The sequence below is a fragment of the Solanum tuberosum genome, unplaced genomic scaffold, assembly GCF_000226075.1.
Source record: "Solanum tuberosum cultivar DM 1-3 516 R44 unplaced genomic scaffold, SolTub_3.0 scf00471, whole genome shotgun sequence".
Taxonomy (NCBI): domain Eukaryota; kingdom Viridiplantae; phylum Streptophyta; class Magnoliopsida; order Solanales; family Solanaceae; genus Solanum; species Solanum tuberosum.
In genome coordinates, this window is record NW_006239389.1 from 68,582 (window position 1) to 84,375 (window position 15,794).

The window sequence follows — 15,794 nt, forward strand, 5'->3', positions numbered from 1 at the left end:
TTTTGTTCAATTTGTTTAATTCATAGCCCTCTTCCTATCCAATTCTATTTCATATTCAATTTCATGTCAATTATGGCCATTTGCTTATTTTAATTATAGCCTTTCAACACTTTCCAATTTGCCTTTCTGATTCAATTCAATTCTCAAAAGCCCCATCCTTTAAACTCAGCCATTCCTTCATCCAAATCAACTACAAGATCAAATCTTAATCGTCCATATCATTCAAACCAAAACCCTAAGCCATCCTTCTTTCTTCATCTTCCTCTCATCTCCTCCTCTCCTATCTCTCCCTATCCAGAACCAAAACCCTAAGCCATCCTTCTTTCTTCATCTTCCTCTCATCTCCTCCTCCCCTATCTCTCCCTCTCCTCTATTCTCCTAGCAGCTCAGGCGAAGCAGCGAACGGCGCCGGCCAGCGAGCAGTCGCGAAAACCAGCCGGCAACCGGGCGCCGCCTCCGATCCGTTCTTCTCTCCAGCAAGCGAAGGCCGCGCCGGCCAGAAGCAGCGCGAGGACCAGCTCCGACCGGCGAGCCACTTTCTCTCTCTCCTCTGCTCTAGTGAGGACGACAACAACAAACAGCAGCTGCAGCTGCTCTGACAAGCGAGCGGCGAGCAGCCAACTCCGGCGAAGGCAAGGTAATCACCGGCGAACCCCATCAAAGACGACAACAACAACAGCGAGACCCTCGCATCTCCATTCCTCTCCTCTTCGGCGAAGTTCTAGTAATCCAGGTATTTGATTAATCATCATACATACATAACAGTACTTATAATAAAGCTAAATTGAAGTTTACCTGGACTTTTACATGGTCCAACAATTTCTCAAACACGTCTGTAAATAAATCTAATATTAGAACTCTAAAACTATTCAAATTTATTTAAGCTACTAGTTATATGAGACTGGCAAAACTAGATAATGAAACTTGGGATGGAAGGAGAAACAATGTCCGTGAATGTAGATTTATTAGGAGTCTAGACTCTCTAGAGAAAAATTAACTCTCGACTCACTTGAGCCTTTATCTCAATATGAAACTGACACTCTGAAACAATAGAGTTCATTCCAACAATTTTTGTATGGAAACAAGAAGACATTCACAAGTAATTTGTGACATTCATCAGTCATCTTACCCAAGAGTCAGTTGTATGGAAGTTAGTGAGCACTCTTCTGCATTTATTTTACTTAAAGACCGTCTTTTGTTTGAAAGATATACAAACACACCACTGGATAAAACAAACAAGAAACCTTAGAATTAACAAGTGGAGCTTAGGTATAAATAGCCATGTCCTAACACACCTTAACCCATTAGGTGACAACTCTTCACTTTTAGCTCATTAAAAGAGTTGTCACATGTTGAAACCCTCTTTTGTGAGAAAATGGGGTGCGACACACTTTAGGGGGAAAAGTGAAGTATAGAAATAGCAAAGTACTAGGTTCAAATTGGAAAATAGTGCATACAATAAGGATGTGTAATGTAAAGACCTCAGAACACGCACATACTGAGTCTTGTACTAATATTGAGTTTGTACAATCAGTTTCTCAAGTATCTGGTCATCTTCTTAAGAGTTGGCATTATATCTCACAGGGAAATGAACAATGAAGAAAAACGATTTAATCAAGAAGAGGAGGATGAGGAGGAAAATGGGAGAGGTCGAGAAGCATGGGAAAGAACTTATGCAGATGAAAGATCATGGGAGTCTTTGCAAGAGGATGAATCAGGTCTCCTTCGTCCAATTGACAACACAACTCTATCCCATGCTCAGTATCGACGACGTCTCCGCACTGCAACTGCTGCACGAATTCAGAAGGGTCTGATTCGGTACCTCTACATTATCATTGATTTGTCCAGGGTATGTAAAATCCTATATGATTGCCAATAACTGCATTACTGTAATTGGTTACCGACATTTAAAGGTTTAGTTTTTCATTGTAAGATATGAAAAAATATTTAAGCATCTATCTTTATCTGTTTGTAAATGAGTTATCTCGGGAAGAGGTTAATCGGGTCCAATTTCCCAAACAATCTGCTGAACTTCTTTAAGAAGGAATACAATAGGGTCCTTTTAAAGAACCAGCAGGTCTTTGTTTTATGGATTTCTATTTGCATCTAGGGCTGAATTAGTGATTGTAACTGGTTCATTATGCTATGAGATATTGATAAAAGCCAAGTATATTTCCGTTTCTTGTAATGGCTTTGAGAAACCAACACTTAGTAACTTCTTCAGAAAATCATGCTACTGTATGCCTATGCAATTGGGTTGTCTTTGATCAGTGAATTTAATGAATATTCAAGTGAATACCTACTTTCAGTTTTGATGCCACCATATTTCTCCAAACCACATTTTGAAATTCTAAAATTGTGAATTGAGTATGTCTAAGACAATTATTGCCTTTTGAAAATGTCCTTTAATTGGGTTGTGCTCATCACTGCATTAGACGTTTTCTTTCATCATTGACAAGGTGCTGCGATAAACAATCTTAAACATTTGCATATAAGCTTCTTGCTGATAGTTCTCCTTTCAAGATGTCAGCATCCTTTTTTTGGTGACATTTTCCTAGTTTTTTTTTTCACATTGCTTGAAAGTTTTTCTGAGCATCGGTTGCATCTACTTGATACTTTTCCTATATGCTTATAGTTCCGCAACACCCACACAAACTTGGAAAGCTAGAAGAAAAACTGAAATGCTTTGAGTACTAGAAATCTAGACATAATCAATTAAGTCTGGATGATTTTAAAATGACTTTTGAAAGAGAGACAGTAATGTCTCATAATATCTTGAACTTTTACATCTTTTGAGTTAATAATTGCTCACTTGATTTTTGAATTTTAGGCAGCTGCAGAAATGGATTATAAACCAAGCCGAATGGTTGTAGTTGCTAGACAAGTGGAGGCTTTTATAAGAGAATTTTTTGACCAGAATCCCCTGAGTCAAATTGGCTTGGTGATCTTGAAAGATGGAGTAGCTCATTGCTTAACAGATCTTGGTGGCAGTCCTGAGGCTCATATCAAAGCATTGATGGGTAAATTGGGGACCTCGGGTGATGCATCCCTTCAGAATGGCCTAGATCTTGTGTGTGATCTCCTAAATCAAATCCCATCGTATGGTCATCGTGAAGCCCTTATCTTGTATTCAGCTCTTAGCACATGTGATCCAGGGGATATACTGGAAACCATCCAAAAATACAAAGCGTCCAAGATAAGGTGCTCAGTAATTGGTCTCTCTGCAGAACTCTACATATGCAAGCATCTCTGCCAAGAAACTGGTGGAATGTATTTTGTTGCATTGGATGAGGTAAGGAATAGATAATTGAGCTCTGAAGTAATGGGAATACGAGAACTTGTGAAACAAAAACTAATAGAATAAGGAAATCTCTGCCAAGAGACTGGTGGAATGCACTTTGTTGCATTGGATGAGGTAAGGAATAGATAATTGAGCTCTGAAGTAATGGGAATACGGGAACTTGAGAAACAAAAACTAATAGAATAAGGAAATCTTTTTCTGGAAATTTAGGAGAAATTTGGTTCTAATTGCCTACTATGTAGAAATTAGAATGTCTCATTGAATAATGATTAACTATATGTGGCAAGCATAATATTGTAAAACTTTTTATAATTTGATTCTTTGTTATTGCTCTGTCAGCCTCATTTAAAAGAGTTGGTATTGGAGCATGCCCCACCTCCTCCAGCTATTGCAGAGTTTGCTGTTGCAAATTTGATCAAGATGGGGTTCCCCCAAAGAACAGCAGAGGGTGTCATTTCAATTTGTTCATGTCATAAAGAGGCTAAAGTTGGCGGTGGATACACTTGTCCAAGATGCAAAGCACGAATATGTGAGCTTCCTACCGAGTGTTGCATCTGCGGACTGACCCTTGTATCTTCTCCACATTTGGCAAGGTCATATCACCATCTCTTCCCAATAAGGCCATTTGATGACGTGTCACCCTCAGCTCTGAAAGATTTTCACAAGTTACCAAAGAATTGCTTTGGTTGCCAACTGAGTCTTCTAAATCCTGGTAAGAGTACTCTTAAGCTTATTTTCAAAATTGAAACCATCTAGAGGTAAAAGATTCATGCCGCAGAAACAAGGAAATCTGTCTTTTCAGAATTGAAACTTCCAGTGGTAAAAAAGATTCATGCCAAAATGAGGAAATATGTCTTTTCTGTTTGCTCTCAAGATTGCATTGTAAGTAACCTATAATGTGAATCTGGGACCCACTGAAGCACCTGAGCTGGTCTTCCTTATCAAATTGAATAAATAAAAATAGAACACCTGAGATTTGCATTTGTTTCGCAGATATTATCATCATCCATGTACATGTTAGAATGATCGATAATTTGATAATTGTCAAATGGAGTAGTTCATCAGATTAACCCTGGGTACATAACCCTGACCTGAAGCATCTACTGTTGCTGAGGATGTCAGTAAAGTTCCTTTCTTTAAGTTCATAGCTACAGAGAATTGTAGAAGGCATTTACATATTTGTTTGTCATCTGAGATATCTTGTATGTGCATTTGTCCGATTAAAAAAAGAACGAAAGAAAAAAAACAAGCAGTAATCGTAACTGAGCTTTTGTTGAACTTAAGCAAAAGAAATGTCTCTAGTGTTCTACAGAAGAAACAAGATATTTAGTTTCTAGAGCTTAAATTATTCATGTCCAAGATAATAAGTTCTTTTGTGTTACAATTATGTGCTTCTCACTGGTTGTTTTAATTATGTCCTTTGAGGACTGTGTTGAGGCTAAATTTCAAGCAATGTTGAAATTTGGTCTTTTAAGGAAGTAGCCTGTTGAACTAGTGTTTGTATTATTTTTTTGAGAATTGGTAAACATTGTATTCTTCAGCATTAAGGATAAGCTGGGGACCTTTAAAAAATCAGAAAAGAACAAAAAGTATAATACTTACAAGGATCCTAAGAGTTCTAAAAGTTGATCTGAATCCTCTAATCCTATCTCTTTAACACCAAAAATATAGAGATACAATGCAATTCCATTTAACCTTGTGAATGGAATTGGATATATCTTCAAAATTCCTACTATTCCCTCTCCTTCCACACTGTCCACCAAAATGCAAATGTGGAATCAAATTCCACCAGGTCTTCTGTCTCTTGCTACCTCCTCTCCTGATCCAACAACTAAGTAAATCAATTGTATGTTCGGACATAGTCCATTTCACTTCTAAATAGTTGAGAAACATGGACCATATTTGTGCTGTGAAAGTACAATGTAAGAATAGGTGACTTTTAGTATCCCACGTCTTTCCACATAAAGAGCACCACGGAAGTATGATCTTTCTTTTCTTCCTCAAGACTTCATGTGTCAAGCATGCCTTTCTAATGACCAGCCAAGTAAAGCATTTAACTTTTGTTGGTGCTGCAGTCCTCCAGATATTTTTCCATGAACTCTGGTATCTGCTACTTTGCGAGTTGCACTCCTTTTTATATGCCCTGCCAACTGTGAAGATCCCATCCTTACTGTGTGACCATCTAACAACATCATTGCCAGTATTGGTGCCTGCAAAATCCCCCACTTCCTCCAACAATTTGGTTACTCTCTCTATTTCCCAATCATTTAGAAGTCTTCTGAAATAGAGATCCCAACCTTGTACTATCCACTAATCACTGATCATTGCCTCAGAATTGGTGCACAAAATAAATAGATCAGGAAACAGGTCTTTTAGGGGGGTTTGTTTGATCCATACATCCCACCAGAATTTAGTTCTCCTTCCATCCCCCACCTTGATATGTAAATTTGCTTCTAACTTGGGCCATAAGTTTCTAATAGCTCTCCAAACCCCCGCTCCCATAAGCATCCGTGCTTATGTTACTACACCAGAATCCATCCTCCCCATATTTACATTTAATCAAATCTTTCCACAAAGCTTGCCTCTCCTCAGTGTATCTCCACAACCATTTCATCAAAGACTGTTGTTATGCTTCCTCAAATCTCTGATGCCCAAGCCACCTTTATCTTTTCTATGCAAAACTGTCGCCCACTTGACCAAATTGTATCCCTTGTTCTCTTTGCAACCATGCCAAAGGAAATCTCTCCTAAGTTTTGTCCAATTTCTTAACCACTTTTGCCGGTATAGTGAAAAGAGACATAACATATGATGGGAGAGAGTCTAGAACAGAGTTGATAAGAATGTGTCTGCCACCAAAGAAATGTATTGAGCCTTCCATCTAGCTAGTCTCTTTTCAGTCCCTCGACTATGTTGTCCCATATCTTCAAGTCTTTGTGTGTATTACCTAAAGGCAAACCCAAATAAGTTGTGGGCAATTTCCCCACTCCGTAGCCCAAAATGTCAGCTAGACTTTGGATGTTTGTCACATCCTTAATAGGATATAAACTACTCTTTCCCCAGTTAACTTTCAGACCTGTACAAGCTTCAAAAAAACAACAAAACTAGTGTTTGTATTCAGCTAGATTGTTTTTTGATTTGGCCAAATTTCTTGTAACTTGTGATGAAACTAGGAAATTATTCTGTAAAATGAGGTGTGTTTGGAACAAACATGGCTTGGGATCATAAAAGCTGGAAAGGAAGCAATTTGTCTCTTCTTAATGCAATTCCTAATACATAGACAACCCCTTAAAGTTCCCACGGCTTTTCATTTAGACACCTAAATTGAAGCTGTTACCCGCAAACACCTAGGGTGTGTTCGGTATGATGGAAAATGTTTTCGGTGGAAAATATTTTCTAGGAAAATAAGTGGATTTCTTACTTTTTTTTAGATGAAGTAATTGATTCCATTCATGGCATCAAAAAGATGCAAAGTAGTTACAAAAGAGTGAGTGTGTTCGGTACGCAGGCAAAAAATATTATCCGAAAAGCATTTGTATATAATTTGAATTTTGAACAATACTATGAGAGGTGAAGGTGAAGGGTAAGGTGTGTGGGGTGGTGGGGATGGAGGCTGCAGGGGTGAGGCTGAAGATGAGGTGTGTTGGAAGGTAGGAAGGACACTATCAATGTGGAATCCCACTTGTGTAACTTATTTACATTTTCCAGAAAATGTGTTCTTCCATACTGAACAAACCCCTAATGTATGTCTAAAATGTGCCTATTGAACACTTCATGCTTAGCTTGGAAAAAATAAAATGTGTCGGTTCACATGTGAGGGTGTGGCAAATTAGCGAATTGAACCAAGCCACGTGGCTTTTGAATTCAACTAATAAAAAAAGGAAAAAGAAAACACTAGTGTTTGTATTCAGCGAGAATTTTTTTTCTTCTTTTTTTTTGCCAAATTTCTTTTAACTTATTTTTGAATCAGTCAATAGTATTCATTGAATTAGAGCAAATTTCAATAGTTCTGAAACAAGCTTCCACCACATCCCAACTTACAAAAAAGAACAGGTACTACTACTATAACAGAAATATGTACCCTACAGGAACCATACTAATTACACCATAATTAAACCACCACACCAAGCAGAATCCCATATCCTTTACCAACATTAACATAACTATTCTTTTCTTGACAGCAAGACTTTTGCAGACAAAACAAAAGTCAGAACCAAACCTCCCCTCAACCCCCAAAACCATACAAAGTCCTGCCCTGTCTCTTGAGAGCATACTCAACCTCCAAAGCACTCACCGTCTTCCTACGAGTATGCTCAGTATAAGTAACAGCATCAGGAATCAGATTCTCCAAGAAGATCTTGAGCACCCCACGAGTCTCTTCATAGATTAGCCTACTGATACACTTCACTGCCCCTCTACATGCCAAATGCCTAATGGCTGGCTTTGTGATTCAATGAATGTTATCACAGAGGACCTTACGGTGAAAAGCTTTGCTCCTCCGTTTCCCAAACCTTTTCCTCTCTTTCCACAACCTGACATGTTCAATCAACCTTTAGTTTCTCTGAAATCAGAAGCTTCTGAATTTCTATGATGAAGACAAATTTCTTGTAACTTGTGTGATGAATTAGGAAATTATTCTGTAAAATGAGTTGTGCTTGGACAACATGCTTGGGATCATAAAACCTGGAAAGGAAGCATTTTATCTCTTCTTAATGCAAGTTCAAATACATAGACAACCTCTTAAAGTTGCGGCGACCTTTTATTTAGACACCTTAATTGAAGCTGTTACCCATCAAACACCTAATGTATGTCTAAAATGTGCCTATTGAACACGTCATTCCTAGTTAGTAAAAAAAATGCATGAGTTTACATGCGATGATGTGGTAAAATGGCAAGACCTGCCAGCAACTTCACAAATTGCCCAAGGCTGACAGTGGAGGAAATGGAAGATTTAGAAAAGGGATTTGATGAGGAGGAGGTACTGAAATGCCTAAAGCGCCTGGACCGTCCAGATGGGTTTACAATGGGGTTCTACATCAAGTGTTGGGAAGTGGTAAAAATGATATCATGAAGACCTTCCAGAATTTCTACGAGCAAGGAAGGTTTGAAAGAAGTTTCAATGCTACCTTCATAGCTCTTATTCCAAAGAAGAAAGGTGCTAAAGAATTAAGAGACTTCGGACCCATTGATAGGTAGTATTTACAAGCTATTCTGCAAAGTGCTTACTGAAAGGTTGAAAAGAGTGATGGCTAAGCTTGTGGACTCACAACAACTGGCATCCATCAAAGGAAGACAAATTATGGATGCTTCCCTCAAAGCAAATGAAGTAATAGACTCCATGGTGAACTTGAAGAAACCCGGAATCCTATGCAAATTAGACATTGAGAAAACATATGATCATGTCAATTGGGGCTTTCTTATGGATCTGCTAGAGAAGATGGGATTTAGACGCAAATGGAAGCACTGGATTAAATTTTGTATCTCAACAGTGAACTTCTCTGTACTTATTAATGGTTCACCAGCAGGTTATTTTAATTCACAGAGGGGCCTAAGACAAGGTGATCCTCTATCACCCTTTTTGTTCCTCTTAGTCATGGAGGGTCTGAACAACATGATTAAGATATCAAATAGGGAAGGTTGGTTAAGAGGATTTGAGGTTGCTAGAGCTGGAAGGGATAGCTTGAAGATAACTCGTCTTCAGTATGCAGATGACACTTATATTTTGTGATGCTGAAGAAGAGCATCTCAAAATACTGAGACTGATCTTGGTAATATTTGAAGGAATGTTAGGTTTACATGTTAATCAAAGGAAAAGCTTCTTATACCCGGTTAATGAAGTGTCAAACATGAAAATCTTAAAGACAATCTTAGGGTATGAAGTGGGTGCTCTACCAACTATCTACCTTGGATTGCCTTTGGGGACCAACTCTATGTCTATGGAAATATGAAATGAGGAGATTTGAGAAATGTGAGAAGAAGTTAGCAAGGTGGAAGTCCCAATATCTCTCCATTTGTGGAAAATTGACCTTGATAAACTCCGTGCTTGATGCACTTCCAACGTATATGATGTCATTATTTCCTATCCCACTAGGAATCATCAATAGGTTGGATGGCAAGGGAACACAGACAGGAAGGGTTACCACCTAGTCAAATGGAAGGCAGTGATCAATGAGAAAAGATTTGGGGGATTGGGGATCAAAAATCTGAAGAATCAGAGTAAAGCTTTAAGAATGAGATGGCTATGGAAATATTCAAATGAAAATCGAAGTCTATGGGTTAGAGTCATTAAAGCTAAATATGAGGAGAACGATAACTGGATGACAAAGGAGGTCACTACTCCTTATGGTGTTAGCTTATGGAAATCTATCAGAATTTTGTGGAGTGAATTCAAAGTTAATACCATAGTCAAAGTGGCAGATGGAGTTAAAACTGTCTTCTGGAAGGATGATTGACATGAAGCAAGCAGCATGGGGACATTATTCCTAGATATTTTTAACTTAGTTTTACATCAACAGAGCACAGTAGCAGAATTGTGGACACCTCAAGAGTGGAATTTTGTGTTCAGGAGACACCTCAATGATTGGGAAATACCAAGAGTAACAAAATTCTTCAGCACCATCGACCATTTCAGTGGTTTGAAGGCCGGACAAGACATCCTACAGTGGCAGGGAAATAGTAACGGGACTTTTAAAGTAAATGCAGTCTACATGAAGTGATGAAGATGAACCAACCAAACCAGCAGATACTACGATGGCCTTGGAAACACATTTGGAAAGCATCATCCTACACAAAGTAGCTTGCTTTGTCTGGTTATTGGCTAAGGAGGTAGTGCTAACACAAGATAACTTGATGAAAAAGGGGATCCCTTTATGTTCGAGATGTTTTTTCTGTGGGGAAACTGCAGAAACAATGGTTCATCTATTTATACGTTGCAAGGTCACAAGTCAACTATGGAGATTATTCCTATGTCTCAAAAACATATCTTGGTCCATGCCAGGGAAAATCACAGAAGCATTACACAGTTGGGATGAAGCAGGCATTCACGATAAGAACAGAAACAACTGGAGTTGTACCTGCAGCTATATGGTGGACAATATGGAAGGAGAGGAACCTTAGAGTCTTTGAGAATATGGAGAATACTATAGAACAAGTCAAAATGAATTGTATTTTGACTTTATGTTTTTGGTGTAACTAGATATACTCTAATGATACTGTCTCTATTAGGGGTGTCAAATGGGCGGGTTGGTTTGAAATTAGAGATATTAAAATGGATTGAAATAGAAATCGGGTTGGGTCTTGACCCACCCAAGTTTACTTTGGGCTCAAATGGGTTGGGTTCAGATGGGCTAAAAAACGGGTTGGGTCTTGACTCGCCCAATTTGATCCGATTAATCTCAATAATTTTAACATAGTGATATTTAACTTTTATAATCACAATTCGAATTTCAGCTCTAAGTTTTTTTATTAAAAAAGTAACAAATTGATAGATAAATCCTAAAAGATGTTAAATAGATAATCATACCTTTAATATAGGAACATATCTTAGTATAGAGTTTTAAAACGGGTTGAAATTGGAGATTGAATTGCGTTCAATTGAGGATTCTCTTAAAATGGGTTAGGCCTGAATGGGTTGAGATTGAACCCAACTCAAATTATCTTGAGCCCAACCCTTAAAATTCTGGGCGGGTTGGCGGGTTACCTATGTTTGAGTTCATTTTTGACACCCCTAGTCTCTATCATTGATGTCTTTGACTCATTATAAGGATATGACAGTGGATTTTGAGTACTTTTGTAAATATGGTTTCAGTGAACCCATGTACTGTGTTACAGTAATGGAAACAGTTACCTACGTCAAAAAAAAGACGGTAAATCGAACAAAGCCATGTGGCTTTTGAATCCAACTAATTAAAAAAGGAAAAAGAAAACACTATCTTTAGAAGGAAAAAAAAAGACCCCACCTTGTTATCTTCCCCAACCTCACCCTTCCGTTGTCTGATTTCTCTCCGGCTCATTCCTCCATTTCTCCTTTAACCCATGAAAATCTCTCCATAAATTTGGTCTCCAAATACCTCAAAAAACAAGAAAAAATAGAAATATGTCACTCTATTCTAAAAAACACATATCATGCCTATAAATACTCAAGTCATCCCTACCTTACTCAGCTGCCCAACAATACAACTAAACCTCAGTCCCAAGCAAGTTGGGGTCGGCTATAGGAATCCTCACTGACCATACTACTCCAGTTAAACCATCTCAGGCCAACATTATATAAAGTAATAGTAATAAAATAAAGCAACATAAAAAGTATATGAAGTTCTTTATAATTTGCTACTATCATAAATTTCTGAAACGGTAAACAACTCCGATTAAAGTATAGGACGTAAAGTATAAGTGTTAGCATGACTAAAACATATTATTAATTAATAGGTATCTCCTACATAGATCTTTCTCTTCCTTTGTGCCCTATCTTTCACTAAGCCTTGCATGAACCTCAATAGATTGTAAGTCTTTCAAGACAACTTCCTTCCATGTGATTTAGGGGTACCTCTTCCCTTTTTATTACTTTCTCTCACCACATAGCAACAAACCGGTGGATTTGAAGTTCAATGCAAGACATAAACATACCATCTCAAGTGTCCTTCTCTTATTTTTTCCTCGATGTGTGTTACTTGAACCTTCTTGTGAATGTGGTCGTTTCTAATCTTGTCTAGTCTTGTATGACTGCCCATCCATCTTAGCATCTTCATTTCCATGACATTCATCTTGATGTTTTACTTTAGAGGCCCAATAGAGTTGTCTTTTTTCAGGTAAAGTTATATAACCCACAGTTCACGGCTACAAAATCACGGACTGTCAATGGATGCTTTGTTAGACTGAACAAATGAGGTTCATCATCTTCTTTTTCTTCTACTTGTTCATGGGTTGCCATCCCCTTAGTTTCGTTAGATTTAAGTGTTGATACAGTAGTGGGTGTGAGGGGTTTTGCTTGAAATTGGAAGGCCGTCAATCTGTCAGGTTGGAATGGTGTAGTGAATTACCATTCACTACACTGGGTATGTTGTTGAATGGATGATGTGCTGTAGTAGTAAAAGCTGGGCGTTCTATTTATTAATGGTGTTCTCTCCATTGATGAGTCTTGGTTTCTGATGGTATTTCTCTTATTGGAAACTGAAGGATCACTAGTTGGTATTTTTTGCTGGTGGGATTCTATTTTGGAGGGAGAGATGAAGGCTGCGGTGGTTTCTGGTGATTGGTTGCATGTCCAAACTGATTTGGGGAGGTGGTGGCAGCAGCAGAGAGGAGCTGGAAGAGAAAGAAGAAGAAAGAAATAAAACAAAAAAATTACATTACAATTTATGCGCTCAAAACTGTGAAAGTCACTCATTCTGCCACATTAATGTGAGGTGTTCAAACTTCAAACGTCATATTTTGGATATATGTTAAGTTGTCTAAAAGATAATAACCTCAATCGAGGTGTCTAAGTGAAAAGTCGTGGCAACAAGAAGATTTAAGGGGGATGTCCATGTGTTTGGCCTAATGCAAACTTAATGTACAGGAGTCTCACTTTTTGCTTGTTCCACTTTGCTCTTCATTCATCAGGATATTCTCACATTTTGCTTGTTTCACTTTTTTCTTTATTTGATTTGATGCAGGAAATTTGCCAGGTCCGCAGGTTGCTTGTCCAAACTGCAAACAACACTTCTGCCTTGATTGTGATATTTATATACATGAGAGCTTGCACAATTGTCCAGGTTGTGAGAGCTTAAGGAATTCCAAGACCATTAGTGATATGGAAGAATGATAAGGATGTCTATTTCTGAAGTGGTTTATTCCTCAAACGGAACACGCTAAATGGCAAAATGTAATGTTATGTTGGATGTCCTTTCCAAGTACCAGAAATCTTGTTTCACAGCATGTCGTGAGGAAAAGTCAAGCTGGCTGCTTTCATAGGATTTTTACAGTTGGATCCAGCCAATATCTATGGAACAGCTATGGGAGACACCACTAATAATCTCAAAGGTAAAACTTGTATGGTCTAATCCAACGTTTGGAGCAATGCAGGATCACGGCATAATGTATATCATTCATATGTCACAAACAGATTGTTGTTACTTTGTACCCTCAAATTCTGACTTAAAAAGAAGAAAAAAAGGAAGACAGCGATGAGATCTGTTTTACCTTTGAGCCTCAGGATTTTGACATTTATTTACTGGACAATCCACTGATGAAATGACTTCTGAGTGCATTTCCAAGGGCAGAGGCCTTTGCTACGGGTAGATGAGTATAATTTATCAGCTACTGTTAATCCAAAAGATAATCGTTCAGGAGGACAATTAACATTACAATAGCTCTTATGATATGTTATGTCCATGTCACCATTGAGAATGACACTTTTGCTGGAATACCTGTGCTGGTTTTTGCATACTATAAGTTGATATAAATCAAACACACTCGAGCTTGCATCGGTTTCTTGGGTTCGATTCAATTTTCGTTGTTTGGTATGGACTGGTATGCAGGGATTCAAAATCAAGTTAGTATTATATATTTACTTTTGTTAATTACTTATGATATCCAAGTTCACAGTCCTTGATAACAGTGACATGCTGGATTGCACAAGATGCCATTGAATTTGCTTGTGAAAAATACATTTATGCTGTGTTAGTATTGAGTTTCATTTTGTTTTTTTTTTCCTTAGTCTCTCTAGTTCATTTACTCCATATGATTAGTTAAAAGGGGGAAGGATCAGTACTTGTCCCTCTGCTATTGAAAATTTTAAAATATTATCCTCCGTTGTAATATCATCAGTATATATATGTCCCTAACGTTATACAAATGACTACAATTTTTGTCATTCCTTTGTTAACCTCATCTATTTTAACCACGTGGCGTGCCAGTTCACCCCACCAACCTTTCTCCCGCGACCATTCAGAGTCACCAACACTTTGATATAAGAGAGAATCCGCCAGCTAGATGAGCCTGGGGAATATTGTCGCAAGAAGTACCATCACCATTACTATAAATCATCTAACAATCTTTCGTTTCGAAAAAACCAAAGTTCTTTAAAAAGGTATGTAACACTTTATGGTAAGTGATTTTTTCAATTTATCTTTAAAACATCATAATATTGCTTTTGGAAAAAAGGGAATTGAACTAGAAAACGCGTTAGATTAATAATTTGCTATATTCATGGGTAACAAATTTAAATCGGGTCTTCATAATGAGAAGAAAAAAAAGTCATTTGCTTTATATATAGCTTATTCATTCCCACAAGGCCATAATAATATATTAATTAAAGAAACATAAAATAATTTACTAATTAAATATAAATGATCTCATAATCAAATGCCCCTTCAGACCCACTTAATTATTTTATACTTCTTCTTCCCCCTTCAGATAATAACTTGCCTTATAAAATTTAATATAATATAATACAATATTTAAATTCTTTGACCAAGAACTTATTAAATGCACACATACTTTGGTACTACTTGTCTACAGTTTCCCTATATAAATTTACTTGACTTAGTAAATAGTTGAACCAGTCTTTAACTTATAATTGAATTTTATTTTAATAAATAACAATAACAAACTTAAATATCCAAGAAGCTAAGCTAAGAGTGACATAAAGTAACTTAAAATTCTATGAACGCAATGTATTATTATACTTATACTATCAATAGAAATATATATGTACATAAATGTTTGATTAATAGATGAGTGTCTGTCGAAGACTTCCTGTCTAGCTCTACATATCAGGTTCATTGTGTCACGACTCACGATCCAAGCACATAATTAATACGTATTTTCTGTTTTGATCATATAAATCTCACAAATTTCTCTCTCAAGTTATATATGCCATTATCAAACTCAAAAACATATGTAAAATTTATGAAGCTTGTCAGCCTAAAAATCTATCAGTTCTTCGCTTTAATTCGGCTTTGTCGATGACGTCACACATTAGGATATATCCAATAATCCTTAAATTATATGGTCCCTCAACCTTATCAACTATATGTTTGGCCTTACTAAAAGTCCTAGTAAAAAATTCTAGTATGACTTTTTAGCTAGGCCTATAATACATTATTTAGACAATGACTTGGATTGTAAGGACCAATGCAAATTGCAATACTTTTAAACAAAGACTTAAATTCTTCTAAATCAACTGGAAAATTCATTTAGTATTTTACTATACTCGACTAAATTGCAATTGCTAAAATAATTTGACACGTTACTGTATTAATTGTATCATGAAATGAAATTCCGTATTCACAAAAAATTGTGACCTGAAATAAGTTGGGCGTTAGTCTTTGTCAAAAGATGTGGAATTTGTAATATCTGCTACAATAATTAAAAGTGATCTAATATTGTAAATCAATTTTTTTTTTATATTGATGATGTATATAACTTAAATCTCTTTTTCCGTAAACTTTACAAAGACAAAAAAATCAATATTTTCAAAGAGAAGACTTGGCGTTTAATTTGAGTGTTCATGTTT

At 37.0% G+C, this 15,794-nt stretch overlaps 1 protein-coding gene and 1 pseudogene across 3 annotated transcripts; one reads left to right on the plus strand and one right to left on the minus strand.

The window, feature by feature from the left end:
* Positions 1–303: 303 nt before the first annotated feature.
* LOC102581609 (general transcription factor IIH subunit 2-like) lies at positions 304–13,987 on the plus strand. 3 transcript variants are annotated; one of them, XM_015303692.1, is made up of 6 exons: positions 304–733; positions 1,585–1,849; positions 2,831–3,292; positions 3,641–4,013; positions 12,473–12,848; positions 12,952–13,043. In XM_015303692.1, the coding sequence occupies exons 2-5, from the start codon at positions 1,589–1,591 to the stop codon at positions 12,628–12,630; spliced, it is 1,254 nt and encodes a 417-aa protein (XP_015159178.1). In that variant the 5' UTR covers positions 304–733; positions 1,585–1,588; the 3' UTR covers positions 12,631–12,848; positions 12,952–13,043. The 3 variants fall into 3 exon arrangements, with proteins under 3 accessions (XP_015159178.1, XP_006363938.1, XP_006363939.1); XM_006363876.2 differs by lacking the exon at positions 12,473–12,848 and having other exon boundaries at positions 12,952–13,987; XM_006363877.2 differs by lacking the exons at positions 12,473–12,848; positions 12,952–13,043 and adding an exon at positions 12,106–12,174.
* LOC107058233 (histone H4-like) lies at positions 5,923–10,719 on the minus strand (annotated as a pseudogene).
* Positions 13,988–15,794: the final 1,807 nt, after the last annotated feature.